Source organism: Scyliorhinus torazame, chromosome 11 (genome assembly GCF_047496885.1).
Source record: "Scyliorhinus torazame isolate Kashiwa2021f chromosome 11, sScyTor2.1, whole genome shotgun sequence".
Classification (NCBI taxonomy): Eukaryota; Metazoa; Chordata; class Chondrichthyes; order Carcharhiniformes; family Scyliorhinidae; genus Scyliorhinus; species Scyliorhinus torazame.
The window spans coordinates 139,930,391-139,956,461 of NC_092717.1; the positions used below are offsets into that span (position 1 = coordinate 139,930,391).

At 44.8% G+C, this 26,071-nt stretch overlaps 2 protein-coding genes across 5 annotated transcripts in view; one reads left to right on the forward strand and one right to left on the reverse strand.

Moving 5' to 3' along the window:
* Window positions 1-1,362: 1,362 nt before the first annotated feature.
* Window positions 1,363-2,784, forward strand: cebpd (CCAAT enhancer binding protein delta). Its single transcript, XM_072467807.1, has one exon. The coding sequence runs from the start codon at window positions 1,378-1,380 to the stop codon at window positions 2,392-2,394; it is 1,017 nt and encodes a 338-aa protein (XP_072323908.1). The 5' UTR covers window positions 1,363-1,377; the 3' UTR covers window positions 2,395-2,784.
* A 2,686-nt stretch (window positions 2,785-5,470) lies between these two features.
* The window catches only part of spidr (scaffold protein involved in DNA repair), a 452,785-nt gene continuing 432,184 nt past the window's right edge, over window positions 5,471-26,071 (reverse strand). For all 4 annotated transcript variants that reach the window (XM_072467811.1, XM_072467809.1, XM_072467808.1 and 1 more), the window contains exons 16-20: window positions 24,440-24,592; window positions 22,352-22,445; window positions 15,296-15,410; window positions 11,355-11,408; window positions 5,471-5,748 (exon numbers count right to left, since the gene is read on the reverse strand). In XM_072467811.1, the coding sequence (XP_072323912.1) occupies window positions 5,629-5,748; window positions 11,355-11,408; window positions 15,296-15,410; window positions 22,352-22,445; window positions 24,440-24,592 (536 nt within the window). In that variant the 3' untranslated portion in view covers window positions 5,471-5,628. The remainder of the gene's footprint in view (window positions 5,749-11,354; window positions 11,409-15,295; window positions 15,411-22,351; window positions 22,446-24,439; window positions 24,593-26,071) is intronic.

The window sequence follows — 26,071 nt, forward strand, 5'->3', positions numbered from 1 at the left end:
AGGTGAATTGCACTTCCTGAATTCTCCCTCAGAGTACCCGAACAGGCGCTGGGGTGTGGCGACTCGGGGATTTTCACAGTAACTGCATTGCAGTGTTAATGTAAGCCTGCGTGTGACACTAATAAAGCTTATTTATTTAGTGCCTTTAACATAAAGAAATCCCCCAAGATGCTGCAAAAGACATGTGAGAAATGGTAAATAAGCCACAAACGGAGAGTTTACAAGGTATAACTGAACATTGGCCAAATAAATGTTTTGCGGAGGCTTAGAGTTTCAAAGACGAGTACTGAAATGGCTTAAGGCTCTACTATCACTGACGAGATGAGGATGTGGGTGCTGAGAAGGACAGAGTCAGAGGAACAAGGTATTCTGAACAGGATGTAGGGCTGTTGGGTGAAGAAAAGCTGCAGAGAGATTTATAGAATATCTGCAATTGGAGTGTAATGTGTGGGGAGATGATAGAGACAGTATAGACCAAGGTTACAAATGCTGGACAAAACAGAATACACTTGGAAGTACTGAATAAATCGGTTCTTACGAAGGGTGGGAGATCAACACACTAATTCAGAGATTAGAGATTATTATTATTGCCTCTTCCACTATGTCCACTTGGTGGTGTAATTCACTCCCTCAAGTTTATTTTTGTGTTGAAACAGTAAATGCTCACACAGTTGTGAAGTTAGACATTGTTTGGATGATTCTTCTGGAGTTGTAACTTAGTAATAAAAATTGTAGTCTAACATCAGGCTGAGTTTTGTTTATATAAAATCTTCACATGAGAGTTTAGCATTATATTTCCTGAATTATACATTCAAATAAAATGCAAAGTAAATACATGTTTCCATTGTTCCACTTTCGCGCGTGCCACTTCGGGCCGGGGAGGGCGTTGAAGTTTCTAGAATAAGTTACCGAACCAAGGACTGAATGGGAAAAACAGCAAGTCCACTGGGAACTGGCTTCTTTTAATAGCACATCACATGATTGGTCCTGGAAAAGGAAAGCACCACAAAAACTGGTGTATGTCCTGCACATACCTGCATTACATGGCGATTTGCTTAGAAGTCTAATGCCAATTTGCGTCGATTAATTGCTAGAAGGCAGTGCTTAATTTTCGACTTTGTGATTTATTTTAGTCAACACTCGAACTTCTTGGGGTTTTCTCCCTTAAACTGCCTTTCCATTGATATGATTATATATGTAATGTAAATATGAAGAGGCTCTCAGTGACGGCGAAATGCCAGCACTGGGAATGTCGATGATCTCCCCTCACAGCGCCTGAGGGTGCTGTCCGCTCGAGCTGGTGCCAACGGCTCCGACTCGGCTTCGGCGCGTGGGCGGTGCCCCGGGAGTGGGCGGGGCAGATCAACCCTTGAATGAATGACGCGCGCGGGCGGCGTGTATAAAGTCCCGCCAGCGGCGCGGGGCTGGTCAATAGCTCGGTACAAAGTCCAGCTGCCTGTTGCTCTGCTTGCATTTCCTTCAAAGCCTGTGGCGGAGCCCTCCCGTAAGACCAGCCCCTTCATGAGTAACCTGTACAACTTGGATTCACGCTGCGTCTCGCCATGTTTCCCCATGTTTCCCCTCGAACCGGCTAATTTCTACGAGGGAGTCAGCGGCGGAGCCAAGCCGAACCGGGGCATGTGCGAGGAAAGAGCCAACCTGACTGACTTGAACCCGGCAGGTGATATTTACGACGACGAGACTGCCATTGATTTCAGCCCCTATGTGGTGGAGCCGGTGTCGGGCTCTCAGCTGGAGCTCTACGGTGACGACTTGTTGGCAGATCTGTTCGCCAACACCAACAAACCGGACAAATCTCAGCCCGAGTATGGCTATCTTCCTGCTGCAGCCAGTCAGATGCTGACCTCGGTCACTGGCGTTCCTGTCTCAACAGGTTCAGAGAGGGACCTTTTCACTGCCCAGCTGCAGAACACCTACGATCAACGCCTGGACTTATCCAAAGTGGTGGTTAAAGAGGAAAAAGACGAAAACATGAAAACTTCACTGCACACTCAGATTGCAGCCTGCGCACAGACAACCGTGCACTTACCCACAGGCCAGCCTACCCCTCCCACCAGTCCAGAGCCGAGCTCTGCGAATTCCCACGGTAGATTGACACCTGGCAACGAAAAATCCAAGAAAACCATAGACCGACAGAGCTCCGAGTACCGGCAGAGGAGGGAGAGGAATAACATCGCCGTGAGAAAGAGCAGAGATAAAGCTAAACAGCGCAACGTAGAGATGCAGCAGAAAATGATGGAACTCAATGCTGAAAACGATCGCTTGCATAAAAAAATCGAGCAGTTGTCGAGGGAGCTTTCGATTATGAGGAACTTTTTTGACCAACAACCTAACGCAGCATCGTTTCTCAGTGCAAATGCAGACTGTCGGTGACTGTAAAACAAAGTATAAAAAGGAAAAACATTTAATAGACCCTGATACCTCAACCAAAGAATCAATAATTTTTTTAGCAAGTACTGTGAACTTTAGAAATGCGTAGATTTTTCTTGCCTTGGGAATTCTGAACTCCTGAAACTTGTTGCAGACTGCCTTAAAAACTTTGCCATGGCAGCAAAGGCGGAACGGAACGTTCATTAAATTATTTTTTTTATAATTCTAATTTTCTATACTCTATGCATTAATGCAGCTAAGGTACATTTATATGTCACGATTATGAACTTTATATTTTTCATTTTAGTCAATGGTTGGTAGCGCATGATTGACGTTTGTTTTATATTAACTGTATTTCGTTTTATGAAAAGAATTATTAAATACGTCAATATTTCTATTTGTACGGTGTATTTGTTCAATACCTGTGTCTTCTGCAGGGTTGGGCAGTGCCAAACAAAAAGGTGAATGGAAAATTTTCAGATGGCACGATATCGTGTGCTGAGTCATTCTGAGATTAAGAAAGCACGTGAATACGTAACTCTCACCCAGTTCCAGTTTTAACCACTTGCCATACCGGAATGTATTAACAAAGTTCAAGCTTTACAGACGCTCATTAGCCACCTGATTAGAATTTAATAACCCTGTAGTTCTGTTTAATCATATAATGTATATTTATCTATTCTACAAGCTGGTGTCGTTCAGAAAATACATTTGAAATAATTAAAATTCGCTTTAAAAAAGTGACAATTTTAATTCGAGCACAATCAAAATTTAACAGCACAACATAAATCACGATCTTTGCATAGCAAGCTTCCTCTCTAAATCAACACAAAGGGCGCCTGACATCCTCAGCTTAAAATCATCAAAATGCTGCCAGGAGCTTTCACTATATCTTAGGCAATGCAGTATATTTAAGTAATTTTGTATGGAGTTTGGGTTCATCTTGAAAGTTGATGACTTAGTTCTGCAATAATATGGCTGGCAGAGCAGGTAAGGCAATTTAAGTTGTTACAGTTTTAAAAACATAGCCCTTTATTGTCATTCCAAACTATCTGACTTTATAAAAATTAAAATGATAACCATTTTTGTGCAAATGGGTGAGGAATAGAAAATTTGTGTTGGGAATGTAAATTAAGGTATCTAGAATCAGGAAGCATTTGACATTCTGCATTAAATGCAGTTTTAAACACCCTCTGCTTCAACAATGTGCCACAGCTCTTACCTCAAATAAACTCCATCTCCAAGTTATGTAACGCTTTCACATGATCTTGCAAATACTGCTTATGGTTATTAAGAATTATAATAAGACATGAAGCTCATTTCATATCAATCCTCTTGAAACTAGATTTCCATGTGTTCTGGATTTGAAGCTCAGTCAAAAACTGAAAGGCTAAAAGTACAATTTACAACTAATGACCTATAATCATTTCCAACCTAGAACATTTGTGAAATGAAACAATAGGCTCTTGAGTATTTTTTGTGCACAAGAAATTAAGCTTGGGAGAAAAAAAAATTCCAAGTAGAAGAAAAAAACTGCCTTTGGATACATGTACCTTTATAATAGCCCAGTCCACGCCATTTCTCAGTCCACCTGCTGCTAAAAGTCTCATTCATGCATGAACTATCTTCCAGATTTGACAATTCCAATCTTCTCCTGGCTGGCCTCCTATTTTGGACCCTTCATAAACTTGAGCTCACCAAAACTTTGCTGCCATATCCAAACTCCCACCGAGTCCCATGCACCTATCTCCTCTGTGCTGGCTGACCTACAATGGCTGCCAATTCACCAATACCTCAATTATAAAATCATCCTTATGGCCTTTGAATTTGTGTTGAATCCTTTTGCCCACTGTGCTGGGTAAGATTTTGCATGCAAAGAAGATTGTCAGGAACTCAAGGTTTCAAGATCATCCACTGCATCCAGAATCATCTCCAGCTATCTCAACTTTCTTTCCACTGGACTCAGATGTGCTGAGATGAGAGAGAGGTTGAAGTACAATTCTTCCTCAATTAATCAATTTCATGATCTGAAGGAACTTCAACACAACAGCCAAAGAAACAAGAATGGGCCAATCCGTTAAGTTATCCAATGTTTTTAAGGGCATTAATACACTAACAACACAGTCTCAGGGCATGGGTTCTGCTCCAGCAATGAACGTGGCTATCTTGAATGATAGAGGGTTAATGTGCTGGTTTCACTTGTCACATCATAGAATCCCTACAGTGCAGGAGGCCATTTAGCCCATTGAGACTGCAGCAACTCTCTGAAAGAACACCCTACTTTTATAAAATAAATTTAGAGTACCCAAATTTTTTTTCAATTAAAGGGCAATTTAGCATGGCAAATCCACCTAATCTGCACATCTTTGGGCTGTGGGGGTGAAACCCACACAGACACGGGGAGAATGTGCAAACTCCACACGAGCAGTGACCCAGGGCCTGGATTCGAACCCCGGTTCCTCAGCGCTGCAATCCCAGTGCTAACCACTGCACCACGTGCCGCCCCTAGAGCACCCCTAGGCCCACTCCCCCACGCTATCCCCGTAACCCCACCTAACCTTTGGACACTAAGGTGCAATTTAGCATAGCCAATCCACCTAACCTGCACATCATTTGGACACGGGAGGAAACCGGAGCACCCGGAGGAAACACACACAGACACGGGGAGAACGTGCAAACGCCACACAGTCGGTCACCCAAGATCGAAATCGGGTCCCAGAAGCTGTGAGGCAGCAGTGCTAACCACTGCATCACCATGCCGCTATGTAGTCATGCAATAGCTGGCTAAGACTGAGAACAAGTTCTACCATTCTCAGTTTCTTAGTTGGATGCAACAGCTAAGGAGACTTGGGAAATAATTTAAAGAATGAAAAAGATTTGATATCGATTCTTCTTGGACACCAGCTATTTTCAGGTGAAAACTAATATTTGATCCCTTTTAGTTTGTAACAAATAGCTGAGATTCAAAGTAAAACAACTGGCACATTTGAATTATGCTTTACTAATATAGTCATTTCATTAACTTATTTAAATCCTCAATGTCATAAATATAAATTTTTAAATAACTCAACGCATCAGATTTCCAAAATAATTGTTTTAATTACAACACATCATTTATAAATATTTAATGCAATAATATTTCACATATGATAAAATTTCAAAAATACAGTTTTGTCACCATCATTGCTACAACAATTGCTGATGGTCGAGAATTTCACTATCACTGAGGCTGGGCTATCATGATAGCAGCCTGATTTCTTCTAGTCCAATCCAGCTCGCTGGCTGATTTGTTACTGAGCGGACATAGCAGCTGAGAGGCCCCAACTCCTGGCCAAGTACACTGCTCATCTCATAGCCCTGGCACGATATCAAATAATAAAACAAATATTATAAAGAACATTTTGTATCCAAAAGATAAGTTATAAAAGTAGAACATCTTTATAGATAGGTAATGAAAACTTTTCACGTGCCATTTAATATAATAGGCACATGTGACTGAATATTTTCACAGCACCATAGTTTAAAACCATATTTTATTGCGTAATATAATTTTTACTCCACTTTTATGAAATATCCTTTACATCTAAAATTAATTCTTCAACAATAAATAAAACAAAACACATATTCCATCTGTCCGTGAAATATTCACAATGCTACATACTAACACCTCAGCTTTACATCACAGATACATGCAGCCTTTCAAGAGTCTTTTCCAAAGGATCTGAGAAATCATAATTTTTCACTGTAGGACTTTGTAATTATTACAGAATAAATTTTGATTCATTCAAATATCCAGATAATGTAACACATTATTATGAGTTGGATTCTTTTTGGATATAATATAGATCAAGTCTTAATTTCTTACAAAAGTTGGCACTTTTTAAAATCAATTGCAGAAAACAAAGCAGAATGTGGAACCCAGAGTTTGAAATGTACCAGTCTGAACAATTTAATTAATCAGATTTTTCGTTATAATAATTACCAGTTTATAAGTTCATGCATTTCTGCTGTGGGGCATTCACAATCGGGAATCCACTATCGGGAATCATCTCTGCATACCCAGTTCTCAATTAAGAGAGAGGGAGATAGGAATTTAAAAGGTGCTGTTGGTTTATAACCATAATATTAAACATCAGCAGCAATGCAGACAAGAGGGTAATAACAAAGTAAAGATTATGCACTTCACTTGGGGCAGAAATAATAAAAAATGTTAGTCATTATTCCATTTGTCAATTGAATAGAATCCTCCTCATTTGCATTCCTCAGAACATAGATGTTACATTCTGATACCTAGGGTCAAAGAGATTGTAATTCATTATCTTCAGCTGGTGGGATTTCCCAGCGCCTGAAGAATGAGTGGCAAATGCATCCATGACAATATAGCCTTACCTGTAGCTATTTAACCTTCAGTGGGGTGCTAAGTGGTTACGGGTGAGGTGTCCACCCCCACTTGGGAGGAAGTCCTGCCTTAGAGAGCTGCTAGCCATCTGTAAGTGCCAGCAGTTCCAGGTTCCTGTCGAACAAGAGGAAATGGACACCAGCCTGGAGGCAAGTCCTGGCAACAGTGGGCTCAGCGAGGGGACTAAGGGGCTTGAGGGTTTGGGTTTCAGAGGCTTGGGGGAGGGTTAAAGGGAGGTATGACATGGGAAGGAAGGTGCCTCTGATGGGCACAGGGATTCACCACCCCCAAAGGAGGTGCAGGCAGAGAAATGGGTGACCACCAGAAAGGGCAGGCAGTCAGTGCAGGAATCCCCTGTGGTTGTCCCCCTCTCGAACAGATATACCCCTTTGGATACTGTCGGGGGGGATAGCCTATCAGGGGAAAACAGCAGCAGCCAGAGCAGTGGCACCACGGCTGGCTCTGATGTTCAGAAGGGAGGGTCAAAGCGCAGAAGAGTAATAGTAATAGGGGACTCTATAGTCAGGGGCACAGATAGGCGCTTCTGTGGACGTGAAAGAGACTCCAGGATGGTATGTTGCCTCCCTGGTGCCAGGGTCCAGGATGTCTCCGAACGGGTAGAGGGAATCCTGAAGGGGGAGGGCAAACAGGCAGAGGTCGTTGTACATATTGGTACTAACGACATAGGCAGGAAGGGGCATAAGGTCCTGCAGCAGGAGTTCAGGGAGCTAGGCAGAAAGTTAAAAGACAGGACCTCGAGGGTTGTAATCTCGGGATTACTCCCTGTGCCACGTGCCAGTGAGGCTAGAAATAGGAAGATAGAGCAGACAAACACGTGGCTAAACAGCTGGTGTAGGAGGGAGGGTTTCCGTTATCTGGACCACTGGGAGCTCTTCCGGGGCAGGTGTGACCTGTATAAGATGGACGGGTTGCATCTAAACCGGAGAGGCATAAATATCCTGGCCGCGAGGTTTGCTAGTGTCACACGGGAGGGTTTAAACTAGTATGGCAGGGGGGTGGGCACGGGAGCAATAGGTCAGAAGGTGAGAGCATTGAGGGAGAACTAGGGAATAGGGACAGTGTGGCTCTGAGGCAGAGCAGACGGGGAGAAGTTGCTGAACACAGCGGGTCTGGTGGCCTGAAGTGCATATGTTTTAATGCAAGGAGCATTACGGGTAAGGCAGATGAACTTAGAGCTTGGATTACTACTTGGAACTATGATGTTGTTGCCATTACAGAGACCTGGTTGAGGGAAGGGCAGGATTGGCAGCTAAACGTTCCAGGATTTAGATGTTTCAGGCGGGATAGAGGGGGATGTAAAAGGGGAGGCGGAGTTGCGCTACTTGTTCGGGAGAATATCACAGCTATACTGCGAGAGGACACCTCCGAGGGCAGTGAGGCTATATGGGTAGAAATCAGGAATAAGAAGGGTGCAGTCACAATGTTGGGGGTATACTACAGGCCTCCCAACAGCCAGCGGGAGATGGAGGAGCAGATAGGTAGACAGATTTTGGAAAAGAGTAAAAACAACAGGGTTGTGGTGATGGGAGACTTCAACTTCCCCAATATTGACTGGGACTCACTTAGTGCCAGGGGCTTAGACGGGGCGGAGTTTGTAAGGAGCATCCAGGAGGGCTTCTTAAAACAATATGTAAACAGTCCAACTAGGGAAGGGGCGGTACTGGACCTGGTATTGGGGAATGAGCCCGGCCAGGTGGTAGATGTTTCAGTAGGGGAGCATTTCGGTAACAGTGACCACAATTCAGTAAGTTTTAAAGTACTGGTGGACAAGGATAAGAGTGGTCCGAGGATGAATGTGCTAAATTGGGGGAAGGCTAATTATAACAATATTAGGCGGGAACTGAAGAACATAGATTGGGGGCGGATGTTTGAGTGCAAATCAACATCTGACATGTGGGAGGCTTTCAAGTGTCAGTTGAAAGGAATACAGGACAGGCATGTTCCTGTGAGGAAGAAAGATAAATACGGCAATTTTCGGGAACCTTGGATGACGAGTGATATTGTAGGCCTCGTCAAAAAGAAAAAGGAGGCATTTGTCAGGGCTAAAAGGCTGGGAACAGACGAAGCCTGTGTGGCATATAAGGAAAGTAGGAAGGAACTTAAGCAAGGAGTCAGGAGGGCTAGAAGGGGTCATGAAAAGTCATTGGCAAATAGGGTTAAGGAAAATCCCAAGGCTTTTTACACGTCCATAAAAAGCAAGAGGGTAGCCAGGGAAAGGGTTGGCCCACTGAAGGATAGGCAAGGGAATCTATGTGTGGAGCCAGAGGAAATGGGCGAGATACTAAATGAATACTTTGCATCAGTATTCACCAAAGAGAAGGAATTGGTAGATGTTGAGTCTGGAGAAGGGGGTGTAGATAGCCTGGGTCACATTGTGATCCAAAAAGACGAGGTGTTGGGTGTCTTTAAAAATATTAAGGTAGATAAGTCCCCAGGGCCGGATGGGATCTACCCCAGAATACTGAAGGAGGCTGGAGAGGAAATTGCTGAGGCCTTGACAGAAATCTTTGGATCCTCGCTGTCTTCAGGGGATGTCCCGGAGGACTGGAGAATAGCCAATGTTGTTCCTCTGTTTAAGAAGGGTAGCAAGGATAATCCCGGGAACTACAGGCCGGTGAGCCTTACTTCAGTGGTAGGGAAATTACTGGAGAGAATTCTTCGAGACAGGATCTACTCCCATTTGGAAGCAAATGGACGTATTAGTGAGAGGCAGCACGGTTTTGTGAAGGGAAGGTCGTGTCTCACTAACTTGATAGAGTTTTTCGAGGAGGTCACTAAGATGATTGATGCAGGTAGGGCAGTAGATGTTGTCTATATGGACTTCAGTAAGGCCTTTGACAAGGTCCCTCATGGTAGACTAGTACAAAAGGTGAAGTCACACGGGATCAGGGGTGAACTGGCAAGGTGGATACAGAACTGGCTAGGCCAGAGAAGGCAGAGGGTAGCAATGGAGGGATGCTTTTCTCATTGGAGGGCTGTGACCAGTGGTGTTCCACAGGGATCAGTGCTGGGACCTTTGCTCTTTGTAATATATATAAATGATTTGGAGGAAAATGTAACTGGTCTGATTAGTAAGTTTGCAGACGACACAAAGGTTGGTGGAATTGCGGATAGCGATGAGGACTGTCTGAGGATACAGCAGGATTTAGATTGTCTGGAGACTTGGGCGGAGAGATGGCAGATGGAGTTTAATCCGGACAAATGTGAGGTAATGCATTTTGGAAGGGCTAATGCAGGTAGGGAATATATAGTGAATGGTAGAACCCTCAAGAGTATTGAAAGTCAAAGAGATCTAGGAGTACAGGTCCACAGGTCATTGAAAGGGGCAACACAGGTGGAGAAGGTAGTCAAGAAGGCATACGGCATGCTTGCCTTCATTGGCCGGGGCATTGAGTATAAGAATTGGCAAGTCATGTTGCAGCTGTATAGAACCTTAGTTAGGCCACACTTGGAGTATAGTGTTCAATTCTGGTCGCCACACTACCAGAAGGATGTGGAGGCTTTAGAGAGGGTGCAGAAGAGATTTACCAGAATGTTGCCTGGTATGGAGGGCATAAGCTATGAGGAGCGATTGAATAAACTCGGTTTGTTCTCACTGGAACGAAGGAGGTTGAGGGGCGACCTGATAGAGGTATACAAAATTATGAGGGGCATAGACAGAGTGGATAGTCAGAGGCTTTTCCCCAGGGTAGAGGGGTCAATTACTAGGGGGCATAGGTTTAAGGTGAGAGGGGCAAAGTTTAGAGTAGATGTACGAGGCAAGTTTTTTACGCAGAGGGTAGTGGGTGCCTGGAACTCACTACTGGAGGAGGTAGTGGAAGCAAGGACGATAGGGACATTTAAGGGGCATCTTGACAAATATATGAATAGGATGGGAATAGAAGGATACGGACCCAGGAAGTGTAGAAGATTATAGTTTAGTCGGGCAGTATGGTCGGCACGGGCTTGGAGGGCCGAAGGGCCTGTTCCTGTGCTGTACATTTCTTTGTTCTTTGTTCTTTGAACCCTCCCCATTCCCTTGCTGAAGCTACCTGTTTGGCACAGGGTTCTCCGTTCTGCAAATAAAATTGCGATGGGGGAAGGATGAGGTACTTAAGTAGCCACTTAATGGCCTCAATATGTGCATGGCAGATGGGCCGCTGGATGCCCCCACTACACCACAGAAAAAGGGACACAGGTCAGGAATGAAGTGGGCAGCAGCAGGCCACATGGTGCATGAGACTCCTGCCTTTGAAGCCGTTGTTGGTGACCATAAAATTCCAACTAATATGTTAACAAGTAATCCAAGTGCTGCAACATTAAATATTAAATGTGCAGCCTATGAACAATAAATAGGATTGTTTCTAGTTTGTGAAATTGAAAAGTGTTAGTTCTAGAAAACAGATTTACGTGATGGGTGAATCTCTGAATTCCTATCATTTTAAAATGGTTCAATGCAGCCATTTCTAAAGCAGCTAATTATGACGCTAAAAACGGCTTTCCAAAGAAATTAATGTTCTTCAAATTTCAAAATGTATCCAAACTGTACTCAATACTAACTTACCCCTTCATCACTGGAGGAATGCAGCAGAAGGGATAAAATGCTTTGTTCTTGAAGCTGTATTGCGAAATAAAAGGTCAGAAACAAAATCTGGTCAGACTCCTATACATACAGGATTTAGGCATATTCCAAAGAAAACAATCTTTACCACATCTCCATTGGCCCTAACTGTATTACTAACATAGCTGATGTATCTTTTGTCTATTCTGAAATGTTGTCTCTAAACTTACTTCATCCAACAAAATAGACCCCCATTATGACATTTATATATAAAGGCATATTTTCTCGAATTTAGTTTAATTCCACATGAAAAATTTTAATTAAAAAACAACAACCCCTAAGCAGTGAAAATTCCCATTACTCGCTGAAAAATCTACAACATTTATATCTGCTCACTTTCTCCAAGGTATTGAAAAGACTTCCAACCCTTTTGCATGTCACAATTGTATTAATTCTGTCTGGCATGACAATATTAATGCAGTTTGGTATTTGGGATAATGCTCACAGACAAACTTTGTTTAGCTCGCGTAAAATGGTACTACAAAGGCAAAGCAAAGCCACAACAAAGTTCTTCAGCCAAATGTTTTAAGAAATTAAAGGACTTGGTTTAATATCTATAAACAAAGTATATATAACAATACATAAACTTATGTATAAAAGTGCATTTATTTGTGGGCATGTCAAGTGTAGTACAATAAGATTTGATATACTGTGTGATATGATGCATCATACATCAGGGTGGTTAGCACCACTGCCTCACAAAGCCAGGAACCTGGGTTCAAATCCAACCTTGGGCGACTGTGTGTGTGTGGAGTTGCACACTCTCCCCATGTCTGTGTGGGTTTCCTCCGGGTGCTGTGGTTTACTCCCACAGCCCAAAGATGTGCAGGTTAGGTGGATTGGCCATGTTAAATTGCCCCTTAATGTCCAAAAGGTTAGCTGGGTTGCGGGGGAGTGGGCTTAGGTGGGGTGCACTTTCGGAATCGGTGCAGACTCGATGGGCCGAATGGCCTCGTCTGCACTCTAGGCTTTCTTTAATACATCATGCAAAAGGGTTTAGAAGGATAGAGTGATTTCGGGGGTATGGGTCGGGGAGGGCAAAATGTCCGAAATATATCAGGAGATGAGAGACGAGGGGGAGGCGCTGGTAGAGGAGCTGAAAGGAAAATGGGAAGAAGAGCTGAGGGAGGAGATTGAGGAGGGGCTGTGGGCTAAGTAGGGTAAATTCCTCTTCCTCGTGTGCCAGGCTTAGCCTGATACAATTCAAGGTTCTACACAGAGCACACATGACGGGAGCAAGACTGAGCAGGTTCGTCGGAGTGGAGGACAGGTGCAGGAGGTGCTTGGGAAGCCCGGTGAACCACACACATATGTTCTGGTCATGTCCGGCACTGGATGAGTACTGGAGAGGAGTGGCAAAGGTGATTTCAAAGGTGGTGAAGGTCCGGGTCAAGCCAGGCTGGGGGTTAGCTATATTTGGGGTAGCAGGAGGCGAAAGAGGCCGATATTCTGGCCTTTGCGTCCCTGGTAGTCCAGCGAAAGATCTTACTTATGTGGAAGGAAGCGAAACCCCCCGGCATGGAGGCCTGGATAAACGATATGGCAGGGTTCATAAAACTGGAACGAATGAAGTTTGCGTTGAGAGGATCGGTTCAGGGTTCTCCAGGCGGTGGCAACCGTTCCTTGACTATCTCACGGAACGTTAAGGGAAAATAGATCGTCAGCAGCAGCAGCCCAGAGGGGGTGGGGGGGAGCACTATTTTTTGTTACTTTGTTTGTTCACTATTTTAATTAAATAATGTTCCTTATTAGCTGTTGTGTTATTTTTTTATGTTGATTTGTAAAGTGGAACAATTGTGTTTGAAAACTTTAATAAAATATATATATTTTTTTTAAAAGAAAAAGGGTTTAGAAATAATAGTCAACTGAAGGGCTGGTTTAGCACAGGGCTAAAGAGCTGGCTTTTAAAGCAGATCAAGGCAGGCCAGCAGCACGGTTCAATTCCTGAACAGGCGCCGGAATGTGGCGACTAGGGTCTTTTCACAGTAAATTAATTTGAAGCCTCCGTGTGACAATAAGTGATTTTCATTTCATTTCATTTTCAGTCTGGATCTTTGGCAAAGTTACATTTTCTATTTGTTCATAAATGTTTATTTGCTGAACATACCATTCTAAATATTATTTTTGATATTCACAATTTCCTCATTCATTTGTTTCACTATTATATTCCATGTATCTATAAGCACTAAGACACATGACTTATAGAACGTCAACGAATGGTTGGTCCAATAATTCAGCAGGAAAGCCTTCAATGTATGATTACTGTTTCTGAGGTTCTGGGTTTTAATTCCAGGTTCAATTAATCAAACATAGCAATTGCATCTTCAATCAGTGAGTGTAGCAGTAAAATTGCGATGGGGGAAGGATGAAGCACTTAAGTTGGGCTGCTGAACAGGGCAGGCCATGTTACCAAAGTGTTTGAAGTGGAAGGGAATTTGACAGTGAAGGTCTGATGAAATGAAAAATTAAAATGAAAATGATGTGAAGCAATACTTCCTATTGGCCCATAAAGAGCTGCAATTAAAGTTTACAAGCAATACTGTGCTGAGTACACATTATCACTCTCAAATAAAATATGGTCCTGGATCACCTCGCCCTCTTAAACGAAGAAAAACAATAGAGGGGATGAAAAAAAAACTAAAGGTCCAAACAAGAGGCAACTTGAAAGGCGTGACTGAAATAGCTTAAATTTTAAAGAGATAACTTTCAATCTAGTGGAAAATATAGTTGTTTTACTTGTAATGATACAAGTCAAAGTAGTCAGGTCTAATATCATATACTTAAACTGACCTTTATATAGCAACATATTTCTGATCAAATCATATTCTATTCTAAATTAAAAATATAAGCACTAAACAGAAATCAGAGGTTTTTAAATAAAGAATTCCTATCTATAATTTCCATATTTAATTTCCCTTCATGAAGTGACTGCTATCGAGCAACCTCCTTCTCGTGAAGAGGTGGAATGGTCTTGGCCAGAGACTGCTCTGTGGTTGCCGCTGATGCTACCCTGATCAGTCAGCGGGTATTCCTTTCCTAGTTTCAGAGAGAAGCATTACATTGCAATAAAGTGCTTCATGAAACAGTTTACTAAGAACTGGCAGAAACTGTCATCAACTATCTTAAAAATCCCTCTAGTTCACTAATGTTCTTAAGGTATGAAATATTCCATCCTTACCCAGTCTGGCGTAATTGTGACTCGGGACCCACAGCAATATGCTTAATTCATAACTGCCATCTGAAATGGCCTAGCAAAACACTCAGTTCAAGGGCAATTAGGGACAGGTAACAAATCATAGAATTTACAGTGCAGAAGGAGGCCATTCAGCCCATCAAGTTTGCACCAGCCCTTGGAAAGAGCACCTCATTTAAGCCCACACCTCCACCTATCCCTATAACCCAGTAACCACACCTAACTTTTTGGACATTAAGGGGCAATTTAGCATGGCCAATCCACCCAACCTGCACAACTTTGGTCTGTGGGAAGAAACCGGAGCACCCGGAGGAAATCCACGCAGACACTGGGAGAAAGCGCAAACTCCACACAGCCAGTTACCTGAGGCTGGAATTGAACCCGGGTCCCTGGAGCTGTGAGGCAGCAGTGCTAACCACTGTGCCACATGCTGACCTTGCCTGTGAGGCACACATACCATGAAAATAAAATTGCATCCAGCCATATCACTTTAGTTAGGTAGCCATAAGCTTCAAACCTTTAACCACATTTTCAGCTTTTGAAGACACCAGCAGGGGAATGTGGTGAACAACAAACTGTATTTTGTAAATATAGAAATGAAACAATCATTTAAGATAACATTTCAGAAGTGAAATATATGATGTTACACTTAATAGATCATTTGGAAACTAGAATATTGAATAATTGTTACCTTGATTTTTACAGTACTGTGGGGCAGGACTGGGTACTGCAGAAACACTTCCAATTGCATTTTTGTAAGGGGTGTCATCACAGACTGGGCACACTGGCGGCAGTACAATAATTCACTGTGACATGAACAATATGATTTTTTAAGTATACAAAAAAAGATTTTTGAATACAACATAGTGGCACCACAATCTTATAATAAGGCATCGAGTCACAAGAGTGGAGGAATGGAGACTTAACTTGGAATTCTCTATGTGACAATTGCCTCATTTTACAGGATTCATTTGGGGATGTAACAAATTCACTTCAGGGGAGGAAATCAGTCATTCTTACCTGGTCTAGCCTACACGTGATTCTAGACACACAGCAATAATATTGAATCTTAACTGCCCTCTCAAACGACCTAGCAAGCTACTCGTCCAGTGATGGGCAACAAATGCAGGCCTTGCCAGTGACACCCACATTCCATGAAGGAATAAAGAAAGAAAAGTGGAAATCAGCCACTTAACTTCTGCCAAATCTCTTATCCACTAGTGACCAGAGACATATCATTCTTAGCAGAAGCCTGAAACTGGTTTCCTAGTCTGCACATCCATTTTGTCATACAGAAATATTCTCAGACATCTGGAAATCGGTTAGTTCGATATTCTCTTGGCCAGGGAATTCTGCACAATATAGAGAGTCTATAACAGGGGACAACAATAATCAAGACAATAAGCTTTCTGATCACATTAAAAAAAAAATTCTGAAGTCTCATGCGAGGTCATTAATCGGTTCAGCCAAGATGCCTCAAAGCATTTTGCACACGATAAAGTATTTCTGAAATGTAGCCACTGCTGCAATATAGGGAAAAATAACAATCCCACAACCATCAATGAAACAACATCCTAAATAATCAATTTTTGATGATGTTGCTTGAGGGATAAATATCGATCAGGACACTGGGACAATTCGCTTGGTCTTCTTTGAATAAAGCTGTGGGATGTTTTATGGTCACCTGAAAAGGCAGATGAGACCTCAGTTTCAGATCCCATCTGAAAGAGAGCACCTCCGACAGTGCCGTACTCACCCAGTACTATATTAAAATATAAGACAAGATTAAAGTTCTTCAATTTCTAGTGGGACTTAGACCCACAATCTTCTGAATCAAATGCAAGAGTGTTATCACTGAGCCAAGACAGATGCTAGCAAACCATTTCTGAGCATCCTTTCTGTTCTCTAAAAACCGGTCACTGAAATTTACATAAACAACATTATGCATGGAAGACCAGGTACATTATACCATAACTGAATAATTCCTACTACATGTTTCTGACCCACAATCACCAACACAGGTTAGCTGCATGTTTTATGCTCATTGCATCACTCATTTTCTGGACAGGTCACCAATCTGACAGACACTGGCTACTGGTTGCCACTCTCACCCCATCCTATATCCAACAGACTCTCCCACTTGTTTCTGTGGCTTGCCCTGCCTATGGGCTTTGTCCAATATTCATTCTTTGCCCTGCCAATCATTCTTGCTCCTATTATAGCAGTAACTCATTCTATGTTGTTCACTATAGTTGTGAATAACATTGTTGAGATTCTAAATATGGGCCGAATGTTTGTTAATAAAGGTACAGGATTCTGCTCAGGAGCCCATTCACTTTGAATAACACATCTCAGGAAATCAATCAAGTTTTTTTTTATTTTTAATTCCCAACTGTGATTGAGAAGATGATGATGAACCATCTTTTTGAACCACTGCAGTCTCTGTGAAGTAGCCATGATGTGGAGATGCCGGCGTTGGTGTGGTGAATGTATAATTACTGATAATTCACCAGTGCACTGCGTTATATTATTAACCCTGTGGGCTCTACCTATGGGCCATTGTGTGGCTTCAGCCACAGGGGATATGTTGGGGCATGTACGGGCTCCGCCCATGGCTCCACCCCCTTTACAGGAAGTATAAGAGCTGCCGACCTGCGGGGCCGCCTTCAGTGTTGTACGGGCCACAGGCAGGCTCAGTTCTAAGTTGATTAAAACCACGGTTTACTTCTCCCGTGTCTTCGAGTGAATTGATGGTCGCATCAATTTAATCAGCTTAAAATACTACTATGGAATCAGCCCTCAAACCTGACAGACTGGAACTCGATCCACAGGCCACGGAGGCGAAATAATTTTTTTCACATTGGCTTCGATGCTTCAAGGCCTATCTCGCCGCGTCGTCTACGCCATCCGTCACTGACGAACAGAAGCTGAGTCTCCTCCACGCACGGGTGAGCCATCGCATTTCTGTCCAGTTCGACAAAGCCGCTTCCTATACAGAGGCCCTCGCACTACTCGAACGCCTCTATGTGCGGCCTGTGAACGAGGTCTACGCGCGACACGTCTTCACCACTCGCCGCCAGCTCCCCGGGGAGTCGCTAGATGATCACCTACGCGACCTCAAAGCCCTCGTGTGCAATTGTAACTACCAGGCCGTTACGGCCACTCAGCACATGGAGCTCGCCGTCCGAGACGTTTACGTGGCGGGGGTTCGATCGAACTATGTGAGACAGCGCCTGCTCGAAAAAGGGGCCCAGGACCTGGCCGACACAGTAAAACTGGCTATCTCTCTGGAGGCCGCTTTTCAGAGCCTTACTGCGTTCCCGGCCGATCACGCGACCCCCTAGTGGGCCCCCGACCCGAAACTACCCCAGGCCTGTGCCGTGCGCCCGCCCGCCCATCATGGGGGGCTACCCTGCTACCTTTGCGGCCAGTCCCAACACCCCCGACTGCACAGCCCGGCCCGCAACGCGAACTGCAGCAGCTGCGGGCGAAAAGGACACATCGCCAAGGTCTGCCTGGCCAGGTCTAAGAACTCGATCTCACAGACCCGATCCACAGATTCACAGGCCCACAGACCCCGCAAGGTGGCAGCGTGTCTGCCGCCTCCGCATAACATGTGCGACTCATGGGGGCCGCCATCGTGGCCATCCTCCCCCACGCGGCCGGCCACGTGCGATCCATGGGGGCCGCCATCTTGGATGCCATCTTCCTCACTGCCTGCCACGCTCGACCAACGGGGGCCGCCATCTTGGCCGCCATCTGCTACGCCGCTCGACACGTACGACCTACACGGACAGCCATCGCGGTGCCGCCCCAGCACCTCCGACTACCCACACCTCAGCGCGGTCACCCTGGACCAGTCGCGACCTAAGCACCTCCGGAGCTCCATGATGGCTGTCCGGGTTAACGGGTACGCGACACCTTGCCTTTTCGACTCCGAGAGCACAGAGAGCTTCATTCACCCGGACATGGTAAGACACTGCGCGCTCCCAATATTCCTGACGTAACAAACCATATCCCTCGCCTCTGGGTCGCACTCGGTGCAAATCCAAGGGTGCACTACTGCAACAGGGTGCTGAGTATGCTAATTTTCAACTATATGTGCACCCAGACCTCTGCGTTCCTCTCCTTTTGGGACTCGACTTCCAGTGCAACCTCAGGAGCCTAACTCTTAAGTTCGGGGGTCCCCTGCTCCCGCTCACCATATGCAGCCTCGCGACCCTAAAAATCGACCCCCCCCCCCCTCTTCGCAAACCTCACCGCCAATTGCAAGCCAGTAGCCACCAGAAGCAGGCGGTATATCATGCAGGACAGGATGTTCATTAAGTCCGAGGTCCAGCATCTCTTGCGGCAGGGGGTCATAGAGGCCAGCACTAGCCCCTGGAGAGCTCAGGTGGTGGTCGTCAAGACCGGGGAAAACATCCGGATGGTGGTTGATTACAGCCAGGCCATTAACCGGTTTACTCAACTCGATGCGTACCCCCTTCCCTGGATTGCAGACATGGTAAATCAGATTGCGCACTACCGCGTGTTCTCCACAGTGGATCTGAAGTCTGCATACCACCAGCTCCCAATCGCCCGGAGGACCGCTACTACACGGCGTTTGAGGCAGATGGCCGCCTTTTCCATTTCCTCCGGGTCCCTTTTGGCGTCACGAACGGGGTTTCGGTGTTCCAACGAGCGATGGACCAAATGGTGGACCAGTACGGGCTGCGGGCCACGTTTCCATATTTGGACAATGTCACCATCTGCGGCCATGATCCGCAGGACCACGACGCCAACCGCCACCGATTTCCCCAAACCGCCCAAAAACTCAACCTCACCTACAACAAAGAGAAATGCGTTGTCCGCACAACCAGGCTAGCCATCCTCGGCTACGTCGTGGAAAACGGGGTCCTAGAGCCCGATCCTGACCGTATGCGCCCCCTCCTACAACTCCCTCTCCCTCACTGTCCCAAGGCCCTGAAGAGGTCCCTTGGATTTTTCTCCTACTACGTCCAGTGGGTCCCCCAGTATGCAGGCAAAGCCCGCCCACTATTTAAGGCCACCCTCTTTCCACTGGCAGCCGAGGCCCGCCAGGCCTTCAACTGCATCAAGGCGGACATCACCAAAGCTGCGATGCGCGCGGTGGACGAGTCCGTCCCCTTCCAGGTGGAGAGCGACGCCTCAGAGGTCGCTCTCTCCGCCACCCTCAACCAAGCAGGCAGACCGGTAGCGTTTTTTTCACGCACCCTCACCACCTCCGAAATTCGACACTCCTCGGTCGAAAAAGAAGCCCAAGCCATCGTGGAAGCCGTGCGGCACTGGAGGCACTACCTCGCTGGTAGGAGGTTTACCCTCGTCACCGACTAACGATCGGTTGCCTTCATGTTTGACAATACGCAGCGGGGCAAGATCAAGAATGATAAGATCTTGAGGTGGAGAATCGAACTCCCCACCTATAACTACGATATAGTATATCGTACTGGGAAGCTCAACGAGCCCTAGATGCCCTGTCCCGCGCCACATGCGCCAGCGCGCAAGATGACCGACTACGGGCTATCCACGATGACCTCTGCCACCCGGGGGTCACCCGGCTCGCCCATTACATCAAGGCCCGCAACCTGCCCTACTCCACCGAGGAGGTCAGAGCTATAACCAGAGACTGCCAAATCTGTGCGGAGTGTAAATCGCACTTCTATCAACCCGATAAGGCCCACCTGGTAAAGGCATCCCGGCCGTTTGAACGCCTCAGTATCGATTTCAAAGGGCTCCTCCCCTCCAATAAGCGCAACACGTACTTCCTTAACATCATAGATGAGTTCTCCCGCTTCCCATTTGCCATCCCCTGCCCTGATATGACCACCCCCACTGTCATTAAAGACCTGCATAGTGTCTCCACCCTGTTTGGTTTCCCCAGTTATGTCCACAGCGACAGGGGCTCGTCATTCATGAGCAACGAACTGCGTAAGTACCTGCTCAGTAAGGGCATCGCATCGAGCAGGACTACCAGTTATAACCCCAGGGGAAACGGGCAGGTGGAGAGGGAGAACGCGACGGTCTGGAACACCGTCCTACTGACCCTACGGTCCAGAAATCTCCCAGTTTCTCACTGGCAGGAGGTCCTCCCCGATGCGCTCCACTCTATTAGGTCCCTCCTTTGCACGGCCACAACCCAGACTCCTCATGACCGTTTGTTTGTTTTCCCTAGGGGAGCTACCTCAGGGGCCTCGCTTCCGCCCTGGCTGATGACACCGGGTCCAGTCCTCCTCCGAAAACATGTTCGGAGCCATAAGACCGACCCCCTGGTGGAGAGGGTCCAGCTCCTGCACTCCAACCCACACTATGCCTACGTCGAACACCCCGATGGCCGGCAAGATACCGTCTCCCTCCGGGACCTGGCGCCCGCAGGCTCCAACACCACTCCCACTACTGCATCCCCCACACTATGTCCGGTCCAACCTCCCATGTTCAGCGCCCCCACCCCTTTATGGTTCCCGCGCTCCCTCCCACCCGCCGCATCGGTCCACAGGAATGAAGTTCCGGAAGAGCCACTCCCGGAGTCCACGCCTGTGCCTGCTCCGGACCCACTTCCACAGCCACCCGAAGCGGCTGCAACACCAGTGCTTCGGCGGTCGCAACGTACGATCCGGGCACCGGACCGACTGAATCTATGAGCCCGTCACCCCCGCCGGACTTCATTTTTAAACAGGGGGTGAATGTGATGAATGTATAATTACTGATAATTCACCAGTGCACTGTGTTATGTTATTAACCCTGTGGGCTCTACCTATGGGCCATTGTGTGCCTTCACCCACAGGGGATATGTTGGGGCATGTACGGGCTCCGCCCATGGCTCCACCCCCTTGACAAGAAGTATAAGAGCTGCCACCTGTGGGGTCGCCTTCAGTGTTGTACCGGTCACAGGCAGGCTCAGTTTTAAGCTGATTAAAACCACGGTTTACTTCTCCACGTGTCTTCGAGTGAATTGATGGTCGCATCAGTTGGACTGGGGTGAGCACAGTAATAAGTCTTACAACACCAGGTTAAAGTCCAACAGGTTTGTTTCAAATCACTAGCTTTCGGAGCCCTGCTCCTTCTTCAGGTGAAGGAGCCTGAGGAAGGAGCAGTGCTCCGAGAGCTAGTGATTTGAAACAAACCTGTTGGACTTTAACCTGGTGTTGTAAGGCTTCTTTCTGTGAAGTAGGTACACCCATATTGTTAGGGAGTTCCAGAACAGTGAAGGAACAATGATATTTTTCCAAGTTAGGATTGTGTATGACTTTGAGAAGAACATGCAGGTTTTCTCACGTGTCTACTGTCCTTGTGCTTCTATGCTGTAGAGGTCACGGATTTGGAAGGTGCCAAAGAAACCTATGTGAGCTGTAATCCATCTTGTATGTGATATACCCTGCTGCCATGGTGCACCAATAGTGAAGGGAATGAATGTTCAAGGTGGTGAATAGGATGCAAATCAAGTAGGTTGCTTTAACCTGAATGGTGCCGAGTTTCTCAAATGAGTTCTGACGCTATTTTCAACTCAAAATGTTAACCCCATTTCTCCTTTCACAGATGCTGCCAGACCTGCTTGAGTGTTTCCAGCACTTTCTGTTCTCATTTCAGATTCCTCACATCTGCAGTATTTGTTTTTATCATACCTTAATATGCTCAAAGTAGTAATAAGACAGAAATATTAAACAAAGATGGTGCAGTTTCCCTTTTAAATTACTACATGACATGTATTTGTCACAGTTTTTCATGTACTGACCCTTCTCCATGCTTCTTTTCCAGTTTTCCATTTTCGCATCTGTTGCAAACTATCCATGAAAAAGCAGTGCTCTCATCAACGCCAACCACAGTCCCTGACAAATGAAAAAACATCCTGTAGCAGGTATCCCATTAAATCAAAATGAACAGGACATCGACACAAGAGTGCAGATATAATTGTATGGATTAACTGAGTTTAAATGCAAATAATTTTTTAAAATGTCATTTGTATCACTTCTAAACATTTACAATTACTCATTGATCCCCTGTGGCACAATTCACAGACAAAATTATAACTAATGAAGTAGTAATGCGGTATGGAAGGTCTATAACCACATCTTGCACAGAGCTGAAGGGTATTTGTTCCGGCTGCAATACCCACCACCATCTGATTTCTGGCTGTTCATTAAACCAAGGATTGGAGGTGTAGAAATTTGCTCAGGCTAGACTGCTGGCACAGAATTACAGCTCTGTGTGCCTGTGACAAAGGAGCTGGGACCTGAAGCCAGATGTTACCCTGAGCTGCAGAAACAAGAAATTTTCCGAGTGGGAAGATAGTCCTGTTTTATACCGAATGTTCAAGTAAATTGTGAGCAAAGAGGCTGCAAAAGGAATTAGGAAATTAACTGGGTAGGTAAGAACATAGCAGATGGAATATAACGCGGAGAGGTGTCAAGTGATTTTGGTATTCAGATGTAACTGGATGGTTTTGTATACAAATCACAGAAAAGTTAACATGCAGGTACAGCAAGTAATTATGGCATACTGCAATTAAAAAGGGACCGGGTGAGAGTACATCTAGAGTACTGTGTACAGTCTTGGCCTCTTTACCCAAGGAAGGATGTACTTGCCCGAAAGAAAGTGCAATGATGGTTCACTAGATCTTGCCTTGGATGAGGGGATTGTCATATGAATCGATTAGGCCTATATCCTTTAGAGTTCAGAAGAATGAGAGGTGATCTCATTGATGTACATACATATAAAATTCTTAAGGGGCTAGACCGGGCAGATGCTGGTACAATTTTCTCCCTGGCTGGGGAGATGAGAACTAGGGGACACAGTCACAGAACAAGGGTTCACTCAAAGACTTGTGAATCATTTTAATTTTCTACCCCAAAGAGATTTGAACACTCAGTTGTTGAGTATATGGAAGAGAGATTGATGCATTTTTAGGTACTAAGGGAATCAAGGAATTTGGGGGGGGAGTGCAGGAGATGATGTTGAGGTAGATCAATCGTGACCTAATTGAATGACGGAACAGGCTTGAAGGGCCAATTGGCCTACTCCTGCTGCTATTTCTCATGTTCTTCTGTTTTAGAGCATCTGACGGACATGAAAAATGCCAGTTTTTAAATTTGTTCATTCATTCCATCAGATCAGCACAATAACATCCAATTATGTTCCTGTTAAGTAGAAAAACAAAATGAAAGAGAGCCACATTGCCATTAGGTACAACAAATCTAGGGCAGGTAAGAGCCATGCTGTAATAATTTGTACATTTTTAAACCTTTACTGTTTTGCAACACTTGAAACCCACTAGTTGAATACAAAAGAAAGAAGAATTCCTGGGTACTTAGAGTGGAATTTTCAGACCAATTATAGAACATGATCATTAGTTTACAAAAACTGCTATACAAATTTGCAGGTCCCAACACCTGATATCAGGTTTTACACCAGTGAAAAGGCTTCTAATATCAGCTCACTGCACCACTAGCAGTGGTCGTTAAGTTGGCATATAAACGGGAAGGGAAGACAGTGGAGGGTGACCGGGAATGGGAGGGCAATCTGGAAAGGGATGACAACAGTGACTGGGGAGCAACAGAATTCACATTTGATTTGGATGGCCTCTGGCGAAGGGGTCGGCAACAGCCTGAGGTTTGAATGTTGCGCCAGGAGGAGTGCATATTTTCTTTTAAAGCCGTCTTACATAGCATCTTGGAATTCTCTTGTCACTCAGAATAGAACATTTCTAAATTCAAGTACTCTAGAAATAATCTGTATTTCTAACAATCCTTTTTATTTTTTCACACAAATTTTGCTGAAAACCAATAAGGGTAAATTAACAAATGAAGAATAGAAACAGTCTCACCTTGCACTGTACACAAGGAATTTAATTTGGTCTTAGCACTGAGTTTATCAAGTATAAAGTTGCCATTCAATGGAGAAATTTCCTGATTTTCATTACTTCGCAACATCGATTTCTGGACTGAAAGTACAGTACCCTCAGCACACACAATAGAATCTACAGGAAAAAAAGAAAATAGCTCTCAGTATGGCAAGATGTCAAAAGAAAACACAAGCATTTCTTAGAAAACAATTCAAATAAAATATGCTCTGCTTTGAAGAAATTGGGAACTAAAATGTGACTAAACAGACCTGCAGATGGACAGTTGCCAAATTGAAACGTTTAACATCTTCAGAATCTAAAAAAACCTGCGAAAGGAACCTCAGCGTTTCTGTTTGTACTCATCCTTTTAAGACATTTTAAACTTTAAAAAAGGAAAATATCTAATGTAAACCAACTGTGTAACATAAAAGGGAGCTAAACTATTGGTGTTACATATTAGTTCATGGAATAAGTATAATTTCAATCAAAAATAAAAATAGAATTGTGCAACTCGGAAATTTAGTTTCAATTATTGCTCCTGTCTGATTTAAAAAAAAAAAATCAGTGTTCATATTTTTGAAATCGTGTGTGCGGATGTCACATGATGTGAGCGTGGGAGCGACTGCGTTTTTGAGAGCTCCAGCTCTGCTCATTCTTTAACCTACTTTTTTATCCACTGCACATTTCTTTTATCTTTTTTCTTGGTTACATAGTTTTTACTATGTTCTGAGATTTGTTGGTCAGTGTTTTGGCACTAGTGTGTCAAGACAAATGCTTAAATCCTCATTGATCTATGGGGCTGGAAGGAGTTGGGGTCAGGTCTTGTCTTCAGTGGCTTTTGGGAGGTCTCCCGCCCTGCCAGTGCAGTGTATGCAGACAGATGATGGCTGCTTATGATGATATGAATCCATCTGAATGTCTCAACTCTGTGCTGCAGGTCATCAAAGCCAAATTTCAAGACTGGGGGGGTGTTTTTATGGAGGCATTGCAGGCGCACAAGGAAATTCTTGTTGCATTGTTGATGGAGCACATTTAATCCTGTCTTCAAGGCCTGGGGTGGGACTGGGTACTTGACATCTGGTCCTTTGCTGTCCTGTTCCTGATATCAGTTATGAGGGGTTGGCTGAGCCAGCCAGAATCCACCTGTCTGCTGGAGCCTAGGTTGTGGGCCGCCTGCGTTTGAGTGAGACTGCATGTTGGCAGCAATGAGGTTTCGCACTTTGATAGTTGGAATCAGGCAGTGTATACCAGACCTTAACCACTCACTGTGTGAAAAAGTTTTTTCTCATATCGCTTTTGCTTCTTTTGCCAATTACTCAAAATCTGTGCCCACTCATTCCCAATCCTTTCATGAGCGGAAGCAGTTTCTCCTGATCTACTCTGTCCAGACGCCTTTTGATTTTCAATACCTCTATCAAATCTCCCTCAGCCTTCTCTCCAATGAAAACAGTTCCAGCTTCTACAATCTATCTTCATAACTGAAGGTTCTCAATGTGGAACCATTTTTGTGAATCTTTGCTGCACTTTCCCCAATTACTTCACATTTTGCCTTAAGTGTGGTGCCCTGAAGTGGATGCAATAATCCAGCTGCAGCCAAACTAGTGTCTTTGCAAG

What these genes read in the sequence shown, in the direction of transcription:
- cebpd (XM_072467807.1), top strand. Translation starts at nt 1,378, where the DNA reads ATGACGCGCGCGGGCGGCGTGTATAAAGTCCCGCCAGCGGCGCGGGGC.